The 25,759-nt window shown below is 46.8% G+C and overlaps 1 protein-coding gene across 1 annotated transcript; it reads left to right on the top strand.

The window, feature by feature from the left end:
• The first annotated feature begins 6,787 nt into the window (after positions 1 to 6,787).
• DERL1 (derlin 1) lies at positions 6,788 to 20,429 on the top strand. The gene is made up of 8 exons (XM_075825773.1): positions 6,788 to 7,050; positions 10,360 to 10,471; positions 11,142 to 11,206; positions 12,184 to 12,210; positions 14,755 to 14,850; positions 16,990 to 17,042; positions 17,595 to 17,705; positions 19,885 to 20,429. Exons 1-8 carry the CDS (start codon positions 6,898 to 6,900, stop codon positions 20,024 to 20,026), a joined length of 759 nt encoding a protein of 252 aa, XP_075681888.1. The 5' UTR covers positions 6,788 to 6,897; the 3' UTR covers positions 20,027 to 20,429.
• Positions 20,430 to 25,759: the final 5,330 nt, after the last annotated feature.

Raw genomic sequence — 25,759 nt, forward strand, 5'->3', positions numbered from 1 at the left:
GGAACGACTTCTGTGGTTTGTAAACTCATAATTAAAGGGCTAGTAGACCACTGGGGGGGCATGTGAAATGGGGTAAATGTATTCTATAGGTCTCTATAGCGGTATAAATTATATGGAGAAAGGTATTGGGACACCTCCACGTTACACCTACAGCAGCTTTTATGACGTCCCATTCTAAATCCATAGACATTAATATGTTGCTCCCCATTTTGCAGTTAAAACATCTTACGATCTTCTAGGAAAACTTTCTACAAGATTTTGGAGCGTCTGTGGGAATTTTTGCCCATTCATCCAGAAGAACATTTGTGAGGTCAGACGCTGATGTTGGGGGAGGGGGCCTGGCTCACAATCTCCGTTCTAGTTCATCCCAAAGGTGTTGGATGGGGTTGAGGTCAGGACTCTGTGCGGCCAGTCAAGCTCTTCTACACCAAACTCCCCCAACCAACCACCCAGCCATGTCTTTATGGACCTTGCTTTATGTACTGGGGCGCAGTCATGCTGGAACACAAAAGGGACGAACCCCAAACTGTTCCCTCAAAGTTGGAAGCTACAATTGTCGACAATGTCTCGGTATGCTGAAGAATTCAGATTCCCCTTCACTGGAATTAAGGAGCCGACCCCTGAAATACAACCCCATAGCGTTACCACCCCCTGCCCCCCCCCCACCAGACTTTACAGCTGGCACAATGCAGTCCGGCAGGTAATGCTCTCCTGGTATTCACCAAACCCAGGCTCATCCATCAGACTGACAGATAGAGAAGCGTCACTCCACAGAACACGTTTCCGCTGCTCCAGAGTCCAGTGGCGGAGGCTTTACACCAATCCATACGACGCTTGGCATTGTGCTTGGTGAGGTGAGGCTGGCGTGCAGCTGCTTGGCCCACATGCCATGAAGCTCCTGGGCACAGAACTGGTGCTGATGTTAATACCAGAGTGATACAGCACAGGATAGATTATTATTATACACCAACAAGCTTCAGCCCCTGACAGCTCCACGCTGTAAGTTTGTGTGGTCTACGGCTTCACGGTTGAGTTGTTGTTATTCCGAGATGCTTTAACCTCACAATAATTACACTTACAGGTGACTGGGGCAGATATTAACACAGGTGATAGGAACAGATCTTGCAGGTAATAGCACTTACAGGTGACGGGCAGATCTAGCAGATAATAAGGGTATGTTCACACACACTAATTACGTCTGTAATGGACGGTACGTATTTCGGCCGCAAGTCCCGGACCGAACACAGTGCAGGGAGCCGGGCTCCTAGCATCATAGTGATGTACAATGCTAGGAGTCCCTGCCTCGCTGCAGGACAACTGTCCCGTACTGTAATCATGTTTTCAGTACGGGACAGTAGTTCCACGGAGAGGCAGGGACTCCTAGCATCGTACATAACTATGATGCTAGGAGCCCGGCTCCCTGTAGTGTGTTCGGTCCGGTACTTGCGGCCGAAATACGTCAATTACGGACGTAATGTGCTCGTGTGAACATACCCTAATACTTACAGGTGACCGGGGCAGATCTAGCAGACCATAATTACACTTACAGGTGACCAGAGCAGATCAGAAATTTCACAAACGGACTTGTGGTAAAGGTTTCCTCCTATGATGCTGCCACATGTAAGGTCACTGAGCTCTTCAGTACGTCCCACACTACTAGCAATGGTTGTCTATGGAAATTACATGGCTGTGTGCTTGATTTTATGCTTCTGTTTTCAATGGATGCGACTGAAACAATGATGAGGGGCTGTTAACGTAGTTTTAGACATATAATGTAAATGACACATGGCAGGTGGGGGGCCCAGGGGATTTAAGTCCCGCCTCTGATCACATGTATGCAAATGTGATTAAAGGGTCAGGGCAGTGGCGTAACTACCGCCGTAGCAGCAGTAGCGGCTGCTACGGGGCCCGCGGCATGAGGGTCGCCCGCCGGCACGGGCCCCCACCATGGCCGGAGGCTCCGCTAGCAGCCGCTATGGCTGCTACAGCGGGACGCCACTGAACACTACGGCAGAGCAGGGAGGTATCTCCCCGCTCTGCCATTAACTGGTTCCCGGCCGCTGGCTGTATTTTTACGGCCAGCGGTCAGGGTCCTTAAAACCCGAGCCATAGACTTTCTACGGCTCGGGTTTTAACTTGCTGCCCGCGCGATCGGGCAGCTGAATGTCGGGTCTCCGGCTGTCAGTGACTGCCGGGGACCCTGAGGAGAGGATAGGAGCAGCTTTCGCTGCTTCTGTCTTCTCCGATCACTTGTACACAGCGCTGAATGCGCGCTGTGTACAGGAATAGAGACCGCAGCAGCGGCGCTGTCTCTATTCCTCCCGGTGATCATGTGACTGGTCACATGATCACCGGGTACCGTTAGTGGCAGACTGCTGCTGGGTCTTACTAGACCCAGCACAGCCCTATTAGTGACAATCGTCACTATGAGAGGGCTGATTTCCCTGCTGTGCAGCCCCAGTTACAGTGGAAAAACATGGTGTAAAAGAAAGAAAAAATATATATAAAGTTCCCCAAAGGTCTTCTTTGACCTTTGGGGGACAGACCATAGTAATAAAAAAATAATAAAGTAAAGTGCAAAAAAAATTTAAATAATAAATACATATAAAATACCCACCCCAAAAAAAAACGTTCCCCCCCGCCAATCATTGTTGTAACACTAGCGCTGACCAAATTACCCTAATATGGACATGTAATACATTAAAATTTACGGTAGACAATGGCGATCACAAATAAAAGGTCTATTTTAGGGTAAAACTAGGTTATTACCAAAAAAAAAATAGCTGAAATGTAAAAAAGCTTATTTTTTTACTATTATTTTCAAACTTTATGAATAAAAATTCTAAAATAGCAAAATTGGTGTGTATAAAAACGATAAAAAATGAAACCTGCATTGTCTACGGAAAAAACGTCTCAAAAATCACGTCGTTAGCCCAACAAATAAAAAAGTTATAGCCATTTAACTAACACGTGCTAAAAATGGCTAAACGGTGTCTGGTCCTGAAGGCGCAAAATAGAGCAAAATACACGTATCCCCCCCCTCTCCACAGGACATGTATCCCCCCCCCCCTCTCCACAGGACATGTATCCCCCCCCCCCTCCACAGGACATGTATCCCCTCCTCTCCACAGGACATGTATCCCCTCTCCACAGGACATGTATCCCCCTCTCCACAGGACATGTATCCCCTCTCCACAGGACATGTATCCCCCCGCCCTCTCCACAGGACATGTGTCCCCCCCCCCTCTCCACAGGACACGTATCCCCTCTCCACAGGATCTCCACAGGACATGTATCCCCTTTCCACAGGACATGTATCCCCTCTCCACAGGACACGTATCCCCCCCCCTCTCCACAGGACATGTATCCCCCCCCCTCTCCACAGGACATGTATCCCCCCCCCTCTCCACAGGACATGTATCCCCTCTCCACAGGACATGTATCCCCCTCTCCACAGGACATGTATCCCCTCTCCACAGGACATGTATCCCCTCTCCACAGGACATGTATCCCCCCGCCCTCTCCACAGGACATGTGTCCCCCCCCCCTCTCCACAGGACACGTATCCCCTCTCCACAGGATCTCCACAGGACATGTATCCCCTTTCCACAGGACATGTATCCCCTCTCCACAGGACACGTATCCCCCCCCCCTCTCCACAGGACATGTATCCCCCCCCCTCTCCACAGGACATGTATCCCCCCCCTCTCCACAGGACATGTATCCCCCCCCTCTCCACAGGACATGTATCCCCTCTCCACAGGACATGTATCCCCCTCTCCACAGGACATGTATCCCCTCTCCACAGGATCTCCACAGGACATGTATCCCCTCTCCACAGGACATGTATCCCCTCTCCACAGGACATGTATCCCCTCTCCACAGGACATGTATCCCCTCTCCACAGGACATGTATCCCCTCTCCACAGGACATGTATCCCCTCTCCACAGGACACGTATCCCCTCTCCACAGGACATGTATCCCCCCCCTCTCCACAGGACATGTATCCCCCCCCTCTCCACAGGACATGTATCCCCCCCCCTCTCCACAGGACATGTATCCCCCCCCCTCTCCACAGGACATGTATCCCCCCCCCTCTCCACAGGACATGTATCCCCCCCCTCTCCACAGGACATGTATCCCCCTCTCCACAGGACATGTATCCCCCTCTCCACAGGACATGTATCCCCCTCTCCACAGGACATGTATCCCCCTCTCCACAGGACATGTATCCCCCTCTCCACAGGACATGTATCCCCTCTCCACAGGACATGTATCCCCCTCTCCACAGGACATGTATCCCCTCTCCACAGGACATGTATCCCCTCTCCACAGGACATGTATCCCCCCCCCCTCTCCACAGGACATGTATCCCCTCTCCACAGGACATGTATCCCCTCTCCACAGGATCTCCACAGGACAGGGGATACATGTGTGATCGCTGGCAGCGATAGGGAGAACGGGGGACTGAAAGTCCCCTGAAGTTCTCCATGACTAACCTCAGACTTCCGGGGTTTGTGTCGGCAGCTCCGTAGAAATGAATGGAGCGCCGGTCGTGCTTGTGTGCATGCGTGACCAGCGCTCCTTTCATTTTTATTGAGCTGCGCAGACGCCGGAAGTCCGAGGTTAGTCATGGAGAACTTGGGGGACTTTCAGTCCCCCGTTCTCCCTATTGCTGCCAGCGATCACTCATGTATCCCCTATCCTGTGGAGATCCTGAGGAGAGGGGATACATGTATTTGGAGAGGGGATACATGTATTTTGTAGGACACACTGTAGGTCGCATTTTTTTGGGAGGGGGGACGCTGTATGGCGTTCCCTACAGGGGGGGTGGCTGTATGGCGTTCCCTACAGGGGGGGTGGCTGTATGGCGTTCCCTACAGGGGGGGTGGCTGTATGGCGTTCCCTACAGGGGGGGTGGCTGTATGGCGTTCCCTACAGGGGGGGTGGCTGTATGGCGTTCCCTACAGGGGGGGTGGCTGTATGGCGTTCCCTACAGGGGGGGTGGCTGTATGGCGTTCCCTACAGGGGGGGTGGCTGTATGGCGTTCCCTACAGGGGGGGAGCTGTATGGCGTTCCCTACAGGGGGGGTGGCTGTATGGCGTTCCCTACAGGGGGGGTGGCTGTATGGCGTTCTCTACAGGGGGGGGCTGTATGGCGTTCTCTACAGGGGGGGGGGGCTGTATGGCGTTCTCTACAGGGGGGGGGGCTGTATGGCGTTCTCTACAGGGGGGGGCTGTATGGCGTTCTCTACAGGGGGGGCTGTATTGCGTTCTCTGCAGGGGGGCTGTATGGCGTTATCTACAGGGGGGGCTGTATGGCGTTATCTACAGGGGGCTGTATGGCGTTATCTACAGGGGGGCTGTATGGCGTTATCTACAGGGGGCTGTATGGCGTTATCTACAGGGGGGCTGTATTGCGTTCTCTGCAGGGGGGCTGTATGGCGTTATCTACAGGGGGGCTGTATGGCGTTATCTACAGGGGGGGCTGTATGGTGTTATCTACAGGGGGGCTGTATGGCGTTCTCTACAGAGGGGGCGGTATGGCGTTATCTACAGGGGGGGCTGTATGGTGTTATCTACAGGGGGGCTGTATGGCGTTCTCTACAGAGGGGGCGGTATGGCGTTATCTACAGGGGGGGCTGTATGGCGTTATCTACAGAGGGGGCTGTATGGCGTTATCTACAGGGGGGGCTGTATGGCGTTATCTACAGAGGGGGCTGTATGGCGTTATCTACAGAGGCGGCTGTATGGCGTTATCTACAGGGGGGGCTGTATGGCGTTATCTACAGAGGGGGCTGTATGGCGTTCTCTACAGGGGGGCTGTATGGCGTTCTCTACAGGGGGCTGTATGGCGTTATCTACAGAGGGGGCTGTATGGCGTTCTCTACAGGGGGGCTGTATGGTGTTCTCTACAGGGGGGCTGTATGGCGTTATCTACAGGGGGGGTCTGTATGGCGTTATCTACAGGGGGGGCTGTATGGCGTTATCTACAGGGGCGGCTCTATGGCGTTATCTACAGGGGGGCTGTATGGCGTTCTCTACAGGGGGGCTGTATGGTGTTCTCTACAGGGGGGCTGTATGGTGTACTCTACAGGGGGAAGTATGGCGCTATCTACAGAGGGGGGCTGTGTGGCGTTATCTACAGAGGGGGCTGTATGGCGTTCTCTACAGGGGGGCTGTATGGCGCTATCTACAGAGGGGGGGCTGTATGGCGTTATCTACAGGGGGGGCTGTAAAAAAGGCACTATCTACAAGGGGGGGGGTTGTGTGACACCCAGGGGAGGGGGGGCCCCAGTCAAAAGTTTGCTATGGGGCCCAGTCTTTCCTAGTTACGCCCCTGGGTCAGGGATTTGTCTGGACTTCCTGGCAGTCTCCTGTGACATTACAGTCAGCCCCTCCCCGGGCTGAAATGGCTGATAACATGGAGCAATAGATTGTATGCACGTGGATAATGGATTTCTTTTTCTCATAGGAGATAAATCCTATAGTAAAGGCATATTATGGGGGTTCCGTGGCTGGCACTATTACGAAGGCACATTCGTTGGCACTATTATAGGGGCATGGTGGCTGGCACTATTATTCGGGTTCTGTGGCTGGTACTATCATGGGAGCTCAGATGCAGGCAATGTTATATTCCCTCCAGCTCCCGGCATGCACGCGCACTAAGACGGCTATAGAACTCCACGTGACTACCCCGTAGAAGCTCAATTTTATGACACGTGATTTGCCTGTTCCCGCTACCCCACGTGACACGCGCCTCCTGTATGGGCGGGGTATACGGTGACAGCTGACCGGAAGCGGCGGTGACGTATCACGACAGTCGAATTCTGAGTGGACACGTCAGTACTGGGCGCAGGTGCCGGGCCCGGTGTCTCTGCTGCCTCCGTTGTCACCATGTCGGACCTCGGGGACTGGTTCCGGAGCATCCCGCTCATTACCCGGTACTGGTTCGCCAGCTCCATTGCTGTCCCCTTATTTGGGAAGTTGGGCCTTATCAATCCTATGTACCTGATCCTGTGGCCTGAGTACTTCCTGCACAAGTTCCAGGTAATGTCCCGGCAGCCTCTGCCGCTCACTTCTGTCTGTGTGTACCCATGTAAACTACATCTCCCAGCGTGCCCCGGCTGTCACAGGTCGCAACCATTGCCCCATACTATATAGGGGTGCTCTGCCCCCGCTGTGTGTCGCTCCGTACTGACCAGCCATGTAGTGACAACAGACAAAGAGCCTTCATTCTAATAATATCATTGGGATACATTGTGTCAGTTGTAGTTCCCATGGAAACACTTTAGGTCAGATGTATTGTAACTGTTCGGCTCTATTCACACTGCTCACCAGGAAGCTCACGTCGAATATGCCAAATTATCCGTAGGACCCCAGAGAATCGTTTTGGCCTCCATCGGGCCAATATATTGATATAGCTTTTTTTTTTTTTTTTTTAACTGTATATAATAGTGTAGTCGACTGTGCAATTACATACTCATTTATTTAAAAAAAACGTATCCTGCGTGATCTACTTTTTTATAACAGGAGCCTATAGGCAACGTAAACCTATACAGTAGCATAAATCAGAAAGTTCTTCCAACGTATACCGCGAGCGCACTGGAAAAACGACCCTTATAGAACTGACTGTTGTGCTGGCAGCCAATCAGAGCTCCGCTTGAAAGCTGGACTGTGATTGGCTGCTTCCATTTGCACCCCCTTCTTGTGAACCTATAGACACAGCTGCAGCTGTACGGACCATCGTGTGTCTTATAAATCCCCTCAATGAAAGGAATACTCCAGAGAAAATGAATACATTGTTTTAAATCTAACAAGGCCTGAGGGGGCGGAGCATGACTCAGTGAGCCTTTCTTTGGTTGTAGTTTAATCCCTGTGTCATGCTCCTCCCCCTCAGGCCCTGCATTACTTATAACCGAGTATCCGTTTTGCCAAGTGTGTTACTTTACTATGAACATAGGACACGTCTCACCAACATGGAGTTTCGGCGGTGTAGCTGGGCTGCGGCCTGATACCAGGCAGAGAAATGGGGCCGTTTGTGACCCGCTTTACATCATTACCGTCTGGTCGCTTTTTATGGTAACCCTATATAAGCTGATCTCCTTATACTGCACCCTCAGGGGCTGAGCAGGTGTTTCCATACAAGTAGAAGAATCATCCACCATGACTGGTCCCTCGCTCTTCTATGGTTCTGTATATGTGAACATCTGAAACTGTCTGCCTGGTAATTTACATGTCAGGAAGCAGATGGATAACATGAAACTTCTACACGGTGACGCCACTGCAGCACCTGAGTCACTTCTCTCCATACAATTCCTCAGGGTTTACAGAGCAGCAATGACGTGTCTGTTATATACTGAACAATTACCAACAACGGTGAAGGAAAGGTTATTTAGCCGCTTTGTGACAACCAGTTAAAGTTTGTGTGTGTGTGTATGTATACACACACACACACTCACACTCACTCACTCACTTTAGGGTTTTTTCAGGGGCTATTTTCACTGTTTTTTGTGACGTGATGCAGTGCAGTTTTCATATGTGCCACTAGATGTCAGTGTGACATAAGCTTTTACTGATTCAGTAAGGCTTGCTTTACAACTTGCTGTGAATCCAGTCTTGTAATGTTGACCAGTAGGTGGAGTGACCGGTCTGCTGTCTGGAGCGCAGGTAAGTATCGCTGACCATAGTGACTGAATGAGAAGAGCTGCAGGAGTGACATGTACCAGTGCTTTGGCATATCCTCCAGCATTTACTCACCACTCCTGAGAGTTGTTATAGGGCACAGTTGTGACAGCAGTTTTCATATTGCCCTTCACTAAAGAGTCCGGACTCCAGGCTGATACATTTTACCTGCACTGATACATTGTAGCAAACTATGAGGTTTGTACCGCTATTAATGATCGTAGAGGATCGCATAGATTGGATAAAATTGTAGCAAACCGCCAGTTTTGAGCAGTATTAGGTCAGGACATGTTTTGAGCCTCTGGATCCAAACAAGAATCTTCTTACTAACTAAAAGCAAGCAGTGATCTTGAAAATGATGGGGAACTAAAACACAAATTATATATAGGGAAGTTGCAGAACGTTTCATTATAAAAAAAATTTCAAGGGATGGACAAAACCTGTTTTCATGACCACTAGAAAAACGGCACTGGCGACAAGGTTTTGCTCCCTGTTTTTCATGCTTTCAGCAGCCGTTTGCCACCCAATACAGAGCTCGTAAGCTTGTATGTAGCATCCAACAGAAGTGGGATACCATGTTGTGACTACTGGGAGGGGGTGGGTTGACTTGGGGTGTCCTGCTGTGGCTACTGGAAGAAGGATGGGCTGCGGACTGTCTTGCTGTTACTACTGTCGGTAGGGGGGAGTCATGCTCTTAGGGTATGTGCACACACACTAATTACGTCCGTAATTTACGGACGTATTTCGGCCGCAAGTCCCGGACCGAACACAGTGCAGGGAGCCGGGCTCCTAGCATCATAGTTATGTACGACTCCTAGCATCGTACATAACTATGATGCTAGGAGCCCGGCTCCCTGCACTGTGTTCGGTCCACTACTTGCGGCCGAAATACGTCCGTCAATTACGGACGTAATTAGTGTGTGTGCACATACCCTTACTCCTGGGCCTGTTGTGATTACCGGAGGGGGTTAGCTTCGAGGTGTCAATCCTGCTTTGACTACTGGAGGGTAAGTTGGCTTGGGGGTGTCCTGCTGTGGCTGCTGAAAAGGAGGGTGGGCTGGAGCAGTCCTGCTATGACTACTGGAGGTCTGGTTGGCTTGGGGTGTCCTGCTTTGGCTACTGGAAGGGAGGGTGTGCTGGGGTACAGTCCTGCTGTGACTACTGGGTGGGGTGGTTGGGTAGTAGTCCTGCTCTTACTCCTGGGAGGTGGGAGGAGGTTGCTGTGACGACTGGGGAAGTGAGGAGAGATCGGTTATGATTACTAGTAAGGGAGTCCTGCTGTGACTACTGGGGAAATAAGGGTGGGAGCTTCTGCTGGCTACTAGGGAGGTGGAGGCCGGTGTGTGTTTGTCACAATTTTTACTACGATTGAGGGGGCCTCCCCAATGGAAGCTGTATTCTGATCACTGGGGGGGCAAAACCTCTTCAACCAGGTTTTGTGTGCCGACGCTACAGCGTGTGTATCCTTTGCAACGTGTCTGTTTTACGTGCCATATGACAAATCTCGGTGCGACTGAACCTCCCAACTGAAAACTGCCCCCCCCCCCCGGTAAGGACAATCCCCATGATCATTGTGTATTTCCCTTCTGTAGATACTGTCACTCAGGACTGTGGGAAAGCTGTGTGGCATCGCTCCGGTCATGTAATGTGTGATTCTGCTCTTTATTTGAACAGATATGGAGACCGATCACTTCGACGTTTTATTTCCCGGTTGGACCCGGCTCAGGATTTCTTTACATGGTGAATCTGTATTTCCTGTATCAATATTCAACACGACTGGAAACGGGTAAATAACCGCAACTCAACCAGAATCCCCTGTTGGGCCACGTTCGCACATCTCACCAAAAAGGTGGTCTAGGGTCTGCATTATGGCCGCAACACCCCAACCCGCAGTGGTTCTGCTGCACCAAGTGTAGATCTCCATAGCGGGTCCGGGTTAAGCCGTCGTATTTCTACATCTCCCAGCAGATCCCAACAGCTGGAGACCTCTGTATTACAGCATAGAAGTCGGGCTCTGTTCACACTGGTGTCCGGGTTTAGCACCATGTTCGCTGATTGAGCGGTGTCTCCCCTTAATGTTCTGCTGGACATTCTGACACTTTGTGAGGTCTTTTTTTGGACTGCACAGAGGAGCGATAGGATGACAAGTACTGGAGAACTGCAAACCCAACACCCCCATAACTGGTGCCTATTACTGGCATTGCTCTGGTGGGCAAGATCTATTAGCAGATCACTGCAGCTCCATTCACAGAATACAGACTGCTGTAATCCTCCAGCTGCTGCTGGATCTGCGGAGTGATTCCCCGGTCTGCCTTATCATTATCTCATATTTAAAGGGACAGGTACAGATACGTAAGGGAATTGTTATTTATGCAGCTTCCCGCTATAATCGCACAAGTGATGGGCTGCTGTTCTGGTATTTGTGTCTTATCTCAGTTTTCACTTGTGTTTTCCAGGTGCATTTGATGGACGACCCGCAGATTATATGTTCATGCTCCTCTTCAACTGGATCTGTATTGTTGTATCCTTTAAAGGCACAGTACATCATTTGTGTTCCCTTAGGACCCATGCTGGGTTGTCTATAGGGTTCTGCTTCTAGATGCCCGTAAGGCTATGTTCACATCACAATTTTGGCCTACGTTTGACATGTACGCCAAGAAAAGCTCTCGACCTATGCGTTAAATGGTGAATGTGACGGATGCCTAAGAGTGGCGTCCGTCAATCATAAGCTATAATGGATCATGAACTCTTAGGACCCTTTTCATCATCTATCTGTTAAATGGATGCCATTATAGCCTACGGGCGACGTGCCACTGTTGGGCATCCGTTTAACCCCTTAACGCAGAATGACATACGTGTAGATCATTGGTGATCGTGCCCATGAGATCAGAAGCGGTAGTGCGACTGTAATTGACAGCCACAGTCCTGCACTAATGGGAGAAAACTCTGATCCCGGACATTTAACCCCTAAAGCACTGCGATCATTGCTGATTGTGCTGCGGAGGAAGGGTGGGAAGCTCTCTTTGTCCTGTCCCTGTCAGCCCGGGCAACGCGATTGCCAGGCAGATATCCTCTCTGGTTGGTAGGGGGGGTGTTAACATGAAGAAAAGTTACTGTTTCCCCCCTGGGGTCACTGGAGTCTGTACAGGGGGAGAGAACAGTGACTGGCTGTGATCTTCCTTCCTGCTCTCACTTGCAGCTCCTCCTCCCTCCACAGACACAGAACCAGGAAGTGAAACTTTTCATGCTGCTCCCCGACTTCAAAGGAGCGCTGCACCCCAAATATTGCACCTAGAATATTGGGCCTGGTATCATTTAAAAGCTAAGATTCTGGGCTTTAATATGATACCAAGCTGTCGTTTTAAACGCTTGTTATAACTTGAATATTCGTTGTGACGTATTACATTACACCCTTGGCAGTGAAGGCCGATTTGATTTAAAGGGGAAACTAACCGATGTAACTCTCATGGCAGGATTTCCTTAATGTTGCAATGGTAGATAACTGGCGTTATAATGGACATGCAGGTAAGATTAGTGCCACGGTTGTGTCTTTGAACGTTCCGATCGGCCTTTTTGTTTTTGTATGCACTTGCTATATACAGCATGTAAGCAATTTTAACTTTTTAAGGCTTCTCTAGTTTTTTGTTTTTTTTTGTAAATAAAACTTGTCTATAACTTTCTAATTTACTTGGTGTTTGTTACCTTACTGTTTAAGACCTCTGCTTGCTATCAGTGAATTGAAGGCTGAATATTAAAATCCTGAAAAATGCGCTGCTTGCACAGTTGCAGGGATTGTTATTAGAACTCTGATACCTTTTGGGGGTAGGAGAATATTTTCAGGAGAGGTTTCCATTCACTGATACAAAGCCTATATTCTAGTTGATACCTTTGTCGATTGCTAGAACAAGATCGTGACACTTAGAAAGTGCCCAGCCTCCGGCGCGTCCTAACAGGCATATGTCCAGGGCAGACCTGGGGGCTTTTATCAGTCCCCCGGCTGCCATGACACCCCATCGGGTCTCCCGTGCAGGCTGGTGCCGGGGCTCTGCTGTCTGATGACAGCTGAGCTCCTGCTCTAACGCCCGCGATCGAAGTTTACTTCGATCGCGGCCGTTTAACCCGTTAAATGCCGCCGTCAATAGCGACCGCGGCATTTAACTTTGTTTACAGAGGGAGGGCGCTCCCTCTGTCACCCATCGGCGGCCCGCGAATGAAATCGCGGGTCTCCGATGGGGTGTCATGGCAGCCGGGGGACTGATAAAAGCCCCCAGGTCTGCCCTGGACATATGCCTGTTAGGACGCGCCGGAGGCACGTCCTAACAGATTGCCTGTCAGATTTACACTGACAGGCAATAATGCTCTGGTATACGAAGTATACCAGAGCATTATAGCAGCGATCGGAACGTCGCACAGTAAAGTCCCCTAGTGGGACTAATAAAATCAGTCATCAAAGTGAAATAAAGATTATTAATAAAAAGTACAGTAAAAAAATCCATTTTTTTCCACAAAAAGTGGTTTTATTTAGTAAAAGTGTAAAAAAAAAAAAAAGTACACATATGTGGTATCGCCGCGACCGTAATGACTCCATTAATAAAGTTAATATGTAATTTAAACCGCAAAGTGAACACCGTAAAAAAAAACGCCAAAAACTATGGCGAAATTGCAATTTTTTTCCATTGCCCCCCAAAAAAGTCATAATAAAAATGAATCAATAAGTCCCATGTACCCCAAAACAGTACCAATCGAAACTACGTCTTGTCCCGCAGAAAACAAGCCCAAAAAATCACTACATTGATGGAAAAATAAAAAAATTACGGCTCTTGGAATGCGACGATGCAAAAGCAAATAATTTTAGTTCAAGTGTTTTTATTGTGCAAAAGTCGTAAAACATAAAAAAACCTCTACATATGTGGTATCGCCGTAATCGTACCGACCCATAGAATAAAGGTAACATGTTAATTACGTCGCACAGTGAACGGCGTCAATTTAAAAACGCATAGAACAATGGCGGAATTTCAGTTTTTTTTTATAATCCCCCCCCCCAAAAAGGTTAATAAAAGTTAATATAAAAATTATATGTACCCAAAAATGGTGCCATTAAAAAGCACAACTAATCCCGCAAAAAATAAGTCCTGATACAGCTATGTAGACGAAAAAATAAAAACGTTATAGCTCTTTGAATGCGACTATAGAAAAACAAATAAAATAGCTTGGTCATTAGGGCCTAAAATGGGCTGGTCACTAAGGGGTTAACTGGGCGTGTTTACTTGTGGGCGTTGTGAATAGAAGTGTATGATGCTGACGAATCAGTGACCAATCAGCATCATGCACTCCTCTCCATTCATTTACACAGCACATAGTGCTGTGAGATTCCAGCAAGCCACGCGTAATCTCGCGAGATTACGAGGTAAACGAGATTTCGCTCCCCTTGCTGGAAATCTCACAGAAAAGCTTCAGAAGTGTCAGGATTGTGAATACACATGACGTCTAGGCTGGAGCTCATGTGTATTCATTATCAGGGCACTTGTGTATGTGGCTGCACATCGTTCTAGTAAGAACACTGTGCTGTGTAAATGAATGGAGATAAGTGTATGATGCTGACTGGTCACTGATTGGTCAGCGTCATACATGTAAACACGCCCAGTTAAAAACACAATACACGCCCAGTTGGACATACGAATAAAAACACGCCCAGTTGTCCATTTCAAAGCTCATTTGCATATATATAAAATTGCTCATAACTTGCCCAAAAATGAACGTTTTTAAAAATAACAAAACTTTGCTGTTCTCTACATTGCAGCGCCGATCACATGCAATAGGAGATAGGGGTTTCAGAATCTGGTGACAGAGCCTCTTTAATTTTAGCAATCTGTAAAGATCACAGCTGTGATTGGTAGGGTCCCTAGCGATTAGACAATTATCACCGATCCTGTGGATAGGTGATAATTGTCAATTTTGGGACTACATCTCTAATGTTCTAAATGCCCCATGATGACAGGACGTTGCGCTCCTATTGGATGCCTCATTGTCGGTTCCGGCAGACTGATGGTGTCCTGTTACTTCTTTCAGTTGTTGATGATCCCGCTGATCATGTCCGTCCTGTACGTCTGGTCCCAGCTGAACAGGGATATGATCGTGTCGTTTTGGTTCGGAACAAGATTCAAGGTACGAGGGTTATAGATCAACTGCGTTAAATGAAACCTGGCTGCAGTATTGAGGTCTCAAAACTGCTGACCGAGCAACACAGGGGAGGGCATTGTAAACTGAAGTTTGATTCCCCCAGCACGGCGATCACAAGTGCCGATCTCTGCTCCGGGTGACGGCTCTAGCAGGAAATCAAGAGAAAGCTAAAGGGTGCCGTGCAGGAGCACTTGCGCTTCAAGTGGCACTTGGGATCGGCGTGCCGGGGGAATTAAACATTGTTTTCTCGGTCATGCAACTTACATGACAGAGACAAAAGGTATGATTAATATCTGAGACCTCAAAACTGCTGACAGGTTCCGTTTAAGGCGGCTATAGACGTAATAATCTGACTAAAAATAGTCCTATCTATGGGACTGTCGGCTCTGACTGAGGGTTGTTACAGAGAAGATGGTTCTGATTTAAGATAAACAATACAATGGTCTAATTTATTTAACTCCTGAATGACTGCTCGCCATCTTTTGACGGCAGGCGGTGCTGGTCCCCAGTCTACAGCGACGTCTTTTGGCGCAGCCGTAGAAGAGGCTGATGAGCGCTCCTGATCTTAGAGCAGCCTGCTGAACACAGCTGGGGGCGGAAAACATTTGGACCCCAGCTGTTTAACCCTTTGATCGCGAGAACTCCCCTTTTTGATCGTGTCATCTGAAACCCGGTGACGTGATCAAAAACTGGGAAATCCCTCTGCAGTCAGCCCTGGGGACCTAGAAAGGACCCCAGGGCTTTCTGTTCCGTTTGCCTGCTGTTCGGGTACACTATCTGCTGCCCTAACAGAAGCCTGGGTCATAGTAACACAGTGTAATGTATTAGCATATATTACATAAAAACCCAAAAACTACATGTATTTGGTATCTAAACGACTGTAATAACCTGAAGAATAATTCTAACAGGTTATTTATTGTGAAATGTGAACAGTATAAAAACAAACATGAAAAACAATGCCGAGAATCGCTTTTTCCTGTATTCACGCGGTAAAAATAGAAAAAAAAATTCTACCGCCAAACTGTGAAAAAAAAAAATACAAATCCTATTTCTCCGGCATAAAACAAGGGCCTCATACGGCCACGTCAGTGATAAGATAAAAAAAAGTTATGGCTGCTGAAAGGCAGAGAGGTAAAAACAGAAAAATGTAGCTGGTCATTAAGGGGTTAAAGAGAATCTGTCACTATGACAGACGTATTATATAATGTCCGATCAGTGTGATTCCCCGAATAATGTTCTACTGATTATAGAAAGAACTTCCTGGTTGTGTGGAGTCACATGGTGTGTCACATGATGCTTCTCAATCAATCCGTAGCCCTGAAAAGGAACGTGTGACACAAAACAGACGTCGCATCACATGATCCTCTTCAGAGCTGCTGACTGGCTGAGAGGCACCATGTGACCCCCATACAAGCAGGAAGTGCTTTATTTTCAGCCTGTCTATTTGGCACCATAGAGAGGGGGTATTTAATGGGAGTGATTGCACCCTCTGGTATAATATTATTTAGGGACCACATTGTTGTCCTTCTTGTAATGTCTGTCATAGTCAGAGGTTCTCCTTGAAAAACTATTGGACCAGATAATACCTGAGCAGCAATATATAGTAATGCGGAGGAACTTGTAAAAAATAGAAAAACAATTCTAAAGACCTTGCCGTCCAAATTCCTGCTTGTTCCCACACTGTCCTTATCATACCTTTTCAACTGGCCCGTCTTTTTGCTGAACCTCAAAGGGGCGGTGCTTATGCAAAATACCCAAAAGTGGGCGTTTCTAAAAAAAATCTTTAGTCTGGGTTCCCGGTGGATCAGGGGCAGAGCCTAAAACTGCCCCGCGAACGGTGAGTTAAATTTTGGGAGCTATGCCGGTATCTCTGCATCCATTGGCTGGAGCACGGGCTGATCATTTCCCCCTCCTAACGTGTCACATATCTCAAAATGCAGCCTGTAAATTCACAAAACAGAGATGGCATGAGAAGTGGTATACAGACCAATATTATCTACCATGTTATGGGTTAAGGTTAGACCATTAAAGGAGGCTTTTGATTGGTCAGCCTCTATTTTCTATTGCGCCCATTACTATATGGTCAATCCTGTAAATGGCGGTCTCGTGTCTCCCTTACTATAGGCGTGCTATCTACCCTGGGTCATACTTGGATTCAACTACATCATTGGAGGATCGTAAGTATGAAATGAGACCGCTCTGTGTGAATTGTGGACCGTTTCCTTTAAGACGTCTGTTTTCCGTGCTTCTCCACCCAGAACAACCTCTTATTGTCCCCTGGTAAATTCTAGTACCCCCACATTTACAAACTTGCATTGTGACTTGACCACAGAGCAGCAACTAACACCATTTCACAGTTCGTACAAAGATATTCCTTTAATCCGGCATCCACGGTAATTTGACTGTCCAATAATCTAGAATATTTGATCCCCCTGTTGATGCGGGATTAAAGGCATCTGATCAATCTGCATAAAAAGTTGAGTAACTTTGTAAATAGACGGCATTCTGTATCTATTACTTATCCTGCGTTACAGCCGGTATTATACTCCAGAGCTGCATTCGCAATTCTGCAGGTTCCGGATCTGAAATCTGCCGTCCTTGCTAGCGTAATGTCTGCACAGCGCTTAAACTGGTGATTTGCATTCTGGGAAGTGACTCGATCCATTCGTTGACGCTGCAGTGTCTGGTGTATAGAGGACAAGTGTGAGACCAGTGCTTCTTTGTTACAGGATCATCAATGAGCTGATCGGGAATTTGGTCGGACATCTTTACTTCTTCCTAATGTTCAAATATCCAATGGACCTCGGTGGCAGGAGCTTTCTTTCCACACCTCAGATTCTGTGAGTAACTTTCCTTCCCTTCACATAACATATTACACTGCTTGCTTTCACCACAAATACTTTCAACCCCTTGTCAACATTTGACCTAGAGTTACGTCATAGCCGGCAAGAGGGAATTATTGAGCGGGTTCAGGGGCTGAGCCTGCCGCGTGCTCGGTGGGTGTCGGTCGGGAAGGGAAATCACTCATCTGTATAACCACGCTATAAAACGCGGCATCGAAACGTTAGAAAGAGGGGGACGGCCCACTCCGACAGCCCATTGCCCCTCCGCAACGCGATTGCGGGGTGCCGATGGTTGTCATAGCAGCCTGGAGGTCTAATGAAGGCCAGAGGTAAAAAATAATAATAATAAAAAAAAAAAAACCTTTCCCACTTATCCCCAAAAGTGTTGTAGAAAAAAACAAAACAAACATAATTGGTGTCGCTGCGTCTGTAAATATATAAAACTATTACAATATAACAATATTTTACCTGGACAGTGAACGCCGTATAAAAAAATAAATCTATATACACGCTAGAACCGCTCTTGTTTTGGTCACCTTGTGTCCCACAAAAAATGTAATAAGTGATCAAAAAGACCCATTTACCACAAATGGTACCAATAAAATCTTACAGCTCGCCCCGCGAAAAACCTTGTCACAGCGCTCGATAGACAGAAAAATAAAAGTTCTGGGTATCAGAAAATAGCGACACAACAAATGGTTTCTTAAACTATTTTTTTTTTTCTTAATAAAATAGAAAATATCTAAATTTGGTCCCATGAAAAACAAGTCCTCAAACGGCTATGTATTAAAAAAAGTTATGCTTTTTGTAAATTGGGAAGGAAAGACCAAAGATGAAAAAAACGAAAAGTGGTGTGGCGGCAAGGGGTTAATTCTTCATCATTTTTGAGATCTCGGCTAGCTGTCAGTGAATGGGCATTAGTGTTCTCATCCAGAAACTGAAAATGTAAACTGAAGGTTTGTTACAATTGTATGGAGTCTAGACAATACTCTGAGCTTAATACATCCGCGGCATATATCCTCTTCTGATAGTTTGCTACAATGTATCAGTGCAGGTAAAATATGTCCATCTGGAGTCCAGTGTGTCTAGACCGCATACAATTGTAGCAAACCCTCAATTGTGAGAAGCATTAGGTCTGTACAAAATTTGTAGAACTTTTTATAAATGATGTAACGGGGTGTCTAGAGAAAAAAAAACATTCAAACATAAGGCCCCGTTCACATGGCGTTTGTACTGTTCACGGTTTAAAAAAACAAAAAAAGTGGACCATTTTCTGTTTGCGTCTGTTTTTTTTTTATATAGCGTACCTTTAGCGTATACTCATACGTTATGTTTCTCCGTTTTTTTTTTTACCTAAAAACGTATACTTTTTTTTTTTTTTTTTAAAGTAAACACTGATAGAAAAAAAGAAGAAAAAAAAAAAAACGGATGGATTTACTGCATGTAAACTGATACAAATGTATAGCATTACGTCGTCCACGAAGATCAATGCTAAAAAAAACAACGTTACCTCGCGTATACCCCTTTTTCTTTTTTTTTTTCTTTTTTTAGTACAGAATAGCTCAGTACTTTCAAAAAACAGTATCCCAACGTAAACTGGGACAAACATAAACCAAATGGATGCTATTTTGGTCTAAGTTTGACCCATTATAGTCCACGTATACGCCTGGCGGATAACACAAATGGGATGTGAATGGCGCCTGATTCTTTTCCCCTGTGGTGGCGCTGCAGGGAATTTGAACACTTACTGCCAGGTTCCCCCACAGATTACAGCTGATCGCTGGGGATCACAGCAGGCGGATACTTTGTAATCAGATTATTTTTAAGGGACCTTTCTAACAAGTCGGGATTGTCCAATATGGAGAACCCCTTTAAGGAATTCAGCGTTAAAACCGTTCAGAGCCCCCATCTATGGGCCGGGGGACGCCGTGGCTATACCAAATAAAATAAAAATTTACAATATACTTTGAGTTAATCGTGGTAGCCGATCATGGCACGTCCCGGCATCCATAATGAATTGCAGCGGCATGCCATGATTACCCGCCGTGGTCACGTGACATCACAGTGGGTGTCCAGTCAGTATGTACGATTTGGAAATACCGGACCGAGACGGGGTGAGAAGGGCCACCATGCTCTGTATTATCTGAATCCATATCCTCTGTTCTCTTCTCCTCAGGTACCGTTGGTTCCCAAGCCGAAGAGGCGGAGTATCAGGATTTGGCGTCCCACCAGCAAGTGCCAGACGAGCGGCAGACGATCAAGCAGCCGGCGGAGGACGGCACAACTGGGGTCAAGGATTTCGGCTGGGAGACCAGTGAAGACTCGCGAGCCGCTTGGGATAAGGAACTTTTTTTCTTTTTTAAATATTTTCTTTGTAACTTTACGAACTTCTACAAGAAGGCAGGAGACTGCGGACACTGCAGCGGCGCCACGTCGTCCCTCCGGCTGGACGGCAACTCTGCGCCTCTCGTCTGTGCTGAAAACTTCTTATATCATTGTGGAAACAAAAATGAGATCAGCAAAGTGTTGTTCAGGGGCTTCGATCATTTACATTTCCTCCTGGTATTTAATTTTTGCACAGGGCACTCACCCCGGCGCAATGCTCTGCAGGTTCTTGTGTCAGCAGATGGAACGGACTGCAGATCAAAAAACAATGTTCCTTCCGTCATTGTAAGGAGGAAAACAAAATTAAATTTGTTTATTAAAATGTATTTAATTGGACTCTTTGGCCCTGTCTGTAGTTGAGGAATGATTGTAGTTTCTGATCTGGGCTCGGCAGCTGATCGCTCCTCGATCGCTCCTCGATCGCTCTATCATTCAGCAGTTGTCGTTTTATATTTTAGGAATCTGCAAATGGCTTCTCGTACTGATTTTGTCTTACCATGCCTTGTATTCTACTCTGGTCACATCTGGTCAGTTTTGTTGTTTGGAAACCATCAGCATGCTGGTGGCTATGGGGAAGTTGTCAATGATGGCTCAGAGAGCTGCTAGACAAAAGGCTTGCAATGCTCAGAAAAGTGCTGAGATCCCTTTGCCGTGAGGATCCCGGCTCGCAGGCACTCAATGGGGGATGTTCACACAGGGCGGATACACTGCATAAAAGTACACTGTGTATCCACCCTGGACCCCGCAGGGAATTACAGCCCAAAAATTGTGCCGTTTTTTGGGCAGCCTGTCTGCTGCGGAAAACGTTATATAAAAAAAAAAAGCTCATACTTACTCGTAGTCATGGCGATGCGTCCCTCTGAAGTCCTGCAGCCCGGCCTCCTGGGTCGACGTATCATTCCATGTGATTGGCTGCAGCAGTCACATGGGATGAAACGTCCTCTCTAGAGGACGGGCTTGACGCAAAAGCAGAGTTGCGATTTTTTTCAGTGAAATTGTAGCTTTTCCGCTGCAAAAATCGCACCGCTATTTGTTGCTTGTTTTACCTCATTGAATTCAATGGGGAAAACCTGCAACAGAAAAGCAGCGATTACACAAATGCCATTGAAATGCTGCGGATTAAAAAAAACGCACTGCAGGTCAATTTCTGAACATTTTTTCCGCAGCGTGTGGATGAGATTTGTTCAAATATCATCCGCTCCGCTGCTACTGTATTACGCTGCGGATTTCCCACAATGCAATATGTTGCGGAAAATCGGTCGTATTTAGGCCGGGTTCCCACGGGACGGATACGCTGTGTAAAAATTACGCAGCGTATCAGACCTGGAGCCCACCGTACATTCCGTCCAAAAACAGCACCACATTGGTGTGTTTTTTTTCGGACGGGATTTCCACTGCGGAAAGCAGTGGTAAAAACCGCTCATACTTACGTAGGTCGTTATGGCGTCGCGTCCCTCCATTGCAGTCCAGCCTCCCTGGATGACGCTACAGCCCGTGATTGGTTCTAGGTATGATTTTTTTTTAAATTAATTTTTTTGTTTGTTCTAGAAACAGCTGCAGGTCCCAGAGGTGATCCCATTTTTTTGGGGGGCTGCACTAGAAAAGTGGACATGTGACCCACAGCAACCAATCGGGTCATTGTTTCCATTTATTTATCTTCCTTACAGAAGTGTAAGCTGATTGGCTACTAGGATTGCGCCAGATTTATAAAGTACACTTTCTAGACCTGGTTTTTGCGCCAATTTGGTGTATTTCGGCTAACAGCTGCGCCATTTTTGAAGACGCTGTCCACAATACGGCAGTCCTGGGGAGGATGGGGGTGATATCAGCATATTGTGCTGTGACTTTTGCAACATCTGCGTCTCGCTGAAGATGTCCGTAATCAATTCTTCGTCATGTTCAAGTTATTCTGCTGGCTGTCAGTGAATAGGAACAATGTTGCTTAAAACCTGTGCTGACTTAGTACTGCTCATGCAGGTGTATGGCACGTTCGAAGAAAGAGCGCTGATACACCCTAGGGGCTTATTCACACATACGTGTGTCAAATTGGCCTTGAAAAATTGCAGTTTTTCACGGCTGATTTGCATCTCTGTAGGACCCGGTTTCACATCCCTCGTGGACTGGAGTCTATTGAGAGATCTGTCAAAATAGGACTTGTTCTATTCTTTCACGGCGGTTGACACGATCCGTTAATACATCGGCCATGTGAATAACCCCATAGACATGCAGCTGTGTGACTGCCGGTAAAAAAAAAGCCGAACAAGGTGTGGGAGTAGAAATGTTTCCATTCACTGACTGATAACTGAGGAACGGAAAGGCAAAATATATTATAAACTTGCTTAAGAGTGTGTGAAAATAGGACATGTCCGTTCTTTTCACGCATCCCTCCATAGACTCTCCACTATGAATGATACGTGGCATCGCGTCCCGCAGCGCTGAGCACGGCTGCACCTCGTATGTGAAAACTGCAGTTTTTCATGGCCGAGATGCGCCGCGCTCGTGTGAATCAGGCCTAACTGTAAAGGTGTTATCTGGGAGTTTTCAAATTTTGCAGGAGGTGCAGAGGAGGGTGTAAAGGAACAAGTACTCACCCTTTCAAATGTACTGCACCCCCCACCGCTGGCACCCCGTTCTCTGACGGTTAAAGTTAGCTGCAGGTCATGTAGCAGAGCTGAACTTTAACTGCATGTACCCTTAAATCCTACTTCTATGATGACGTATGGACTAATGTACACTCAAGGACCCCCCCCCCCTTTATTTATTTTTTGGGAACGTCCCCTTTAAGCAGGCGGTATGTTAGTAAATGTCACCCTGCTACTTAAAGAGGCTCTGTCACCAGATTTTGCAGCCCCTATCTGCTATTGCAGCAGATCGGCGCTGCAATGTGGATTACAGTAACGTTTTTATTTTTAAAAAACGAGCATTTTTGGCCAAGTTATGACCATTTTTGTATTTATGCAAATGAGGCTTGCAAAAGTCCAAGTGGGTGTGTTTAAAAGTAAAAGTCCAAGTGGGCGTGTATTATGTGCGTACATCGGGGCGTTTTTACTACTTTTACTAGCTGGGCTTTCTGACGAGAAGTATCATCCACTTCTCTTCAGAACGCCCAGCTTCTGGCAGATCACGCTGTGACGTCACTCACTTCCTGCCCCAGGTCCTGCATCGTGTCGGACGAGCGAGGACACATCGGCACCAGAGGCTACAGATGATTCTGCAGCAGCATCAGCGTTTGCGGGTAAGTAGCTACATGGACTTACCTGCAAACACCAATGCTGCTGCAGAATCAACTGAAGCCTCTGGTGCTGATGTGTCCTCGCTCGTCCGACACGATGCAGGACCTGTGAGTGACGTCACAGCGTGATCTGGCAGAAGCTGGGCGTTGTGTAGAGAAGTGGATGATACTTCTCTTCAGAACGCCCAGCTAGTAAAAGTAGTAAACACGCCCCGATGTACGCACATAATACACGCCCACTTGTACTTTTGCAAGCCTCATTTGCATAAATACGAAAATGGTCATAACTTGGCCAAAAATGCTAGTTTTTTAAAAAATAAAAACGTTACTGTAATCTACATTGCAGCGCCGATCTGCTGCAATAGCAGATAGGGGTTGCACAATCTGGTGACAGAGCCTCTTTAAGGGGACTGTCCAGTTTAGAAAATCCATTTCCATTTATCCTATTAGTGAATTCTGAGATAATCGAGTGCGGGACAATTCATGGGACGTTTTTGGAGGCGTTTTCATTGACTAAATTGAAAAAAAGCTCCAAAAACGCAGCGAAAATCGCGAGTGGCTTAAAAAACGACTGAAAATCAGGAGCGGTTTTCCCTTGAAAACAGCGCAGTATTTTCAGACGTTTTTGACTCGGCGTGTGAATATACCCTAATAGTAAAAAAATACATTTATTTTAGCTATTTTCTGGTAATAACATAGTTTTACCCTAAAATAGACCTTTTATTTGTGATCGTCATTGTCTACTGTAAATGTTAATATATTACATGTCTATTTTAGGGTAATTGGGTCAGCGCTAGCGTTCCAACAATGATTGGCGGGGGGAATGTTTTATTTGGGGTGGGTATTTTGTGTATTTATTATTTTTTAAAAAATGCACTTTACGTTACTTTTATTTTTTTATTACTATTGTCTGTCCCCCAAAGGTCAAAAAAGACCTTTGGGGAACTTTATATATATTTTTTCTTTCTTTTACACCATGTTTTTCCACTGGAGCTGCACAGCAGCCCCAGTTACAGGGGAAATCAACCCTCTCATAGTGACGATTGTCACTAATAGGGCTGTGCTGGGTCTAGTAAGACCCAGCAGCAGTCTGTAAGTAACGGTACCCGGCGATCATGTGACCAGTCACACGATCACCGCGACCAATAGAGACAGCGGCGCGTGGGACATTACGTGTGGACAAGCCCTAAGATTAGAATGAGCTTTTAGTCTCTGGATATAAACAAGAATGTTCCCATTCACTAACAGCAAGCAGATATTTTAAGTATATTAGAAAGGTGCAGAACTTAAAGGCAGGGTGTCGCGAAAAAATTTGCTTTTAGTGTTTTATTACATTTTTTATTTGTTTTACTTTTTTTTTTTTCTAACTTTTACTTCTCTATGGGCGCTGCCATTTTTTTTTTCATCTCTGTGTCGATTAATGACACATACAGAGATGGAATACGGCACATACATCCCCATAGAGAATACAAACGGGAGCCGTTCCATTCACTATAGCGTATGCCGTCTGTGTGGGAACGGTGCATGCGCCGCTCCCACACAGTCCAAATGGAAGGTCTTCGGCCGAGCGACATCCGGCGCCATTTTCCTGTGGACCGGAAGCCGCGGCTGGACATGTGTTCAGAAGCAAGGACTAGGAGCGGAGGGAGCGGCGGCGGCGGCAGGAGCAGGTAAGTTATTTCTATGTATGTTCGTGTTTTCGTGTGTGATTACCACTGTATGTAAGCCTACTACACTGTGTGTTAGCTCAAAAAATGGCGACACACAATGTAGGAGGTTTGAACATTCAATCCCCTCCTTTCTCCTGGCACGAGCCAGGATAAAGGAAGGGGGATTGTTTGAGGACACTAGAGCGAGTGTGTCTTCTCCAATTTTGCAGCATAAAGCAATGAGGTTGCTTTACCACATGCCAATGCTGCAATTTTGGGAATTGCTCCCTCTAGTGACCAGCACAGGGAAATGTTATAAATTAGAATCTAATTTTAAATATTTCCTGACTTGTGAAAAAAAATAAAAAAATTAGAACAATGTCTAATCATGTATACCCTAACTTTTTAACTACAAAAAAAAAATATCTAGCGACACATTCACTTTAACATTATTGGGTAATTGAAGCTTTACTACACAAACCCCCTGTAACTTCGCTTCACCAGAGACCTGTCGCAGTCACCTGACATTTATTAGTCTCACCCAAATTTTATAGCGTTAGCCTGCAGCCACCACCAGGGGGAGCTCACTGCACAGAGATTTTACAGCTCTCTCTGATTTCAATAGTAGCTGTGTAAATACTGAGCTCCCCCTGGTGGTGGCTGCAGAAAGCCACCTGAAATAAATTCTTAGGACTAATTCATTAGTGTTTAATGGATTTATACATTTCTATTCACGCCTGATCATCACGGATTTCTTATTGGGGAGTTATTATCCAGCTCCTTAA

The sequence above is a fragment of the Rhinoderma darwinii genome, chromosome 5 (assembly GCF_050947455.1).
Source record: "Rhinoderma darwinii isolate aRhiDar2 chromosome 5, aRhiDar2.hap1, whole genome shotgun sequence".
Classification (NCBI taxonomy): domain Eukaryota; kingdom Metazoa; phylum Chordata; class Amphibia; order Anura; family Rhinodermatidae; genus Rhinoderma; species Rhinoderma darwinii.

Bases quoted from the DNA above. Each gene is read 5' to 3' on its own strand.
- DERL1 (XM_075825773.1), top strand. From the start codon at position 6,898: ATGTCGGACCTCGGGGACTGGTTCCGGAGCATCCCGCTCATTACCCGG. The intron at 10,472-11,141 runs GTAAATAACCGC...TGTGTTTTCCAG, and splicing joins TTCAACACGACTGGAAACGG to GTGCATTTGATGGACGACCC. The intron at 17,043-17,594 runs GTAAGTATGAAA...TCTTTGTTACAG, and splicing joins AACTACATCATTGGAGGATC to GATCATCAATGAGCTGATCG.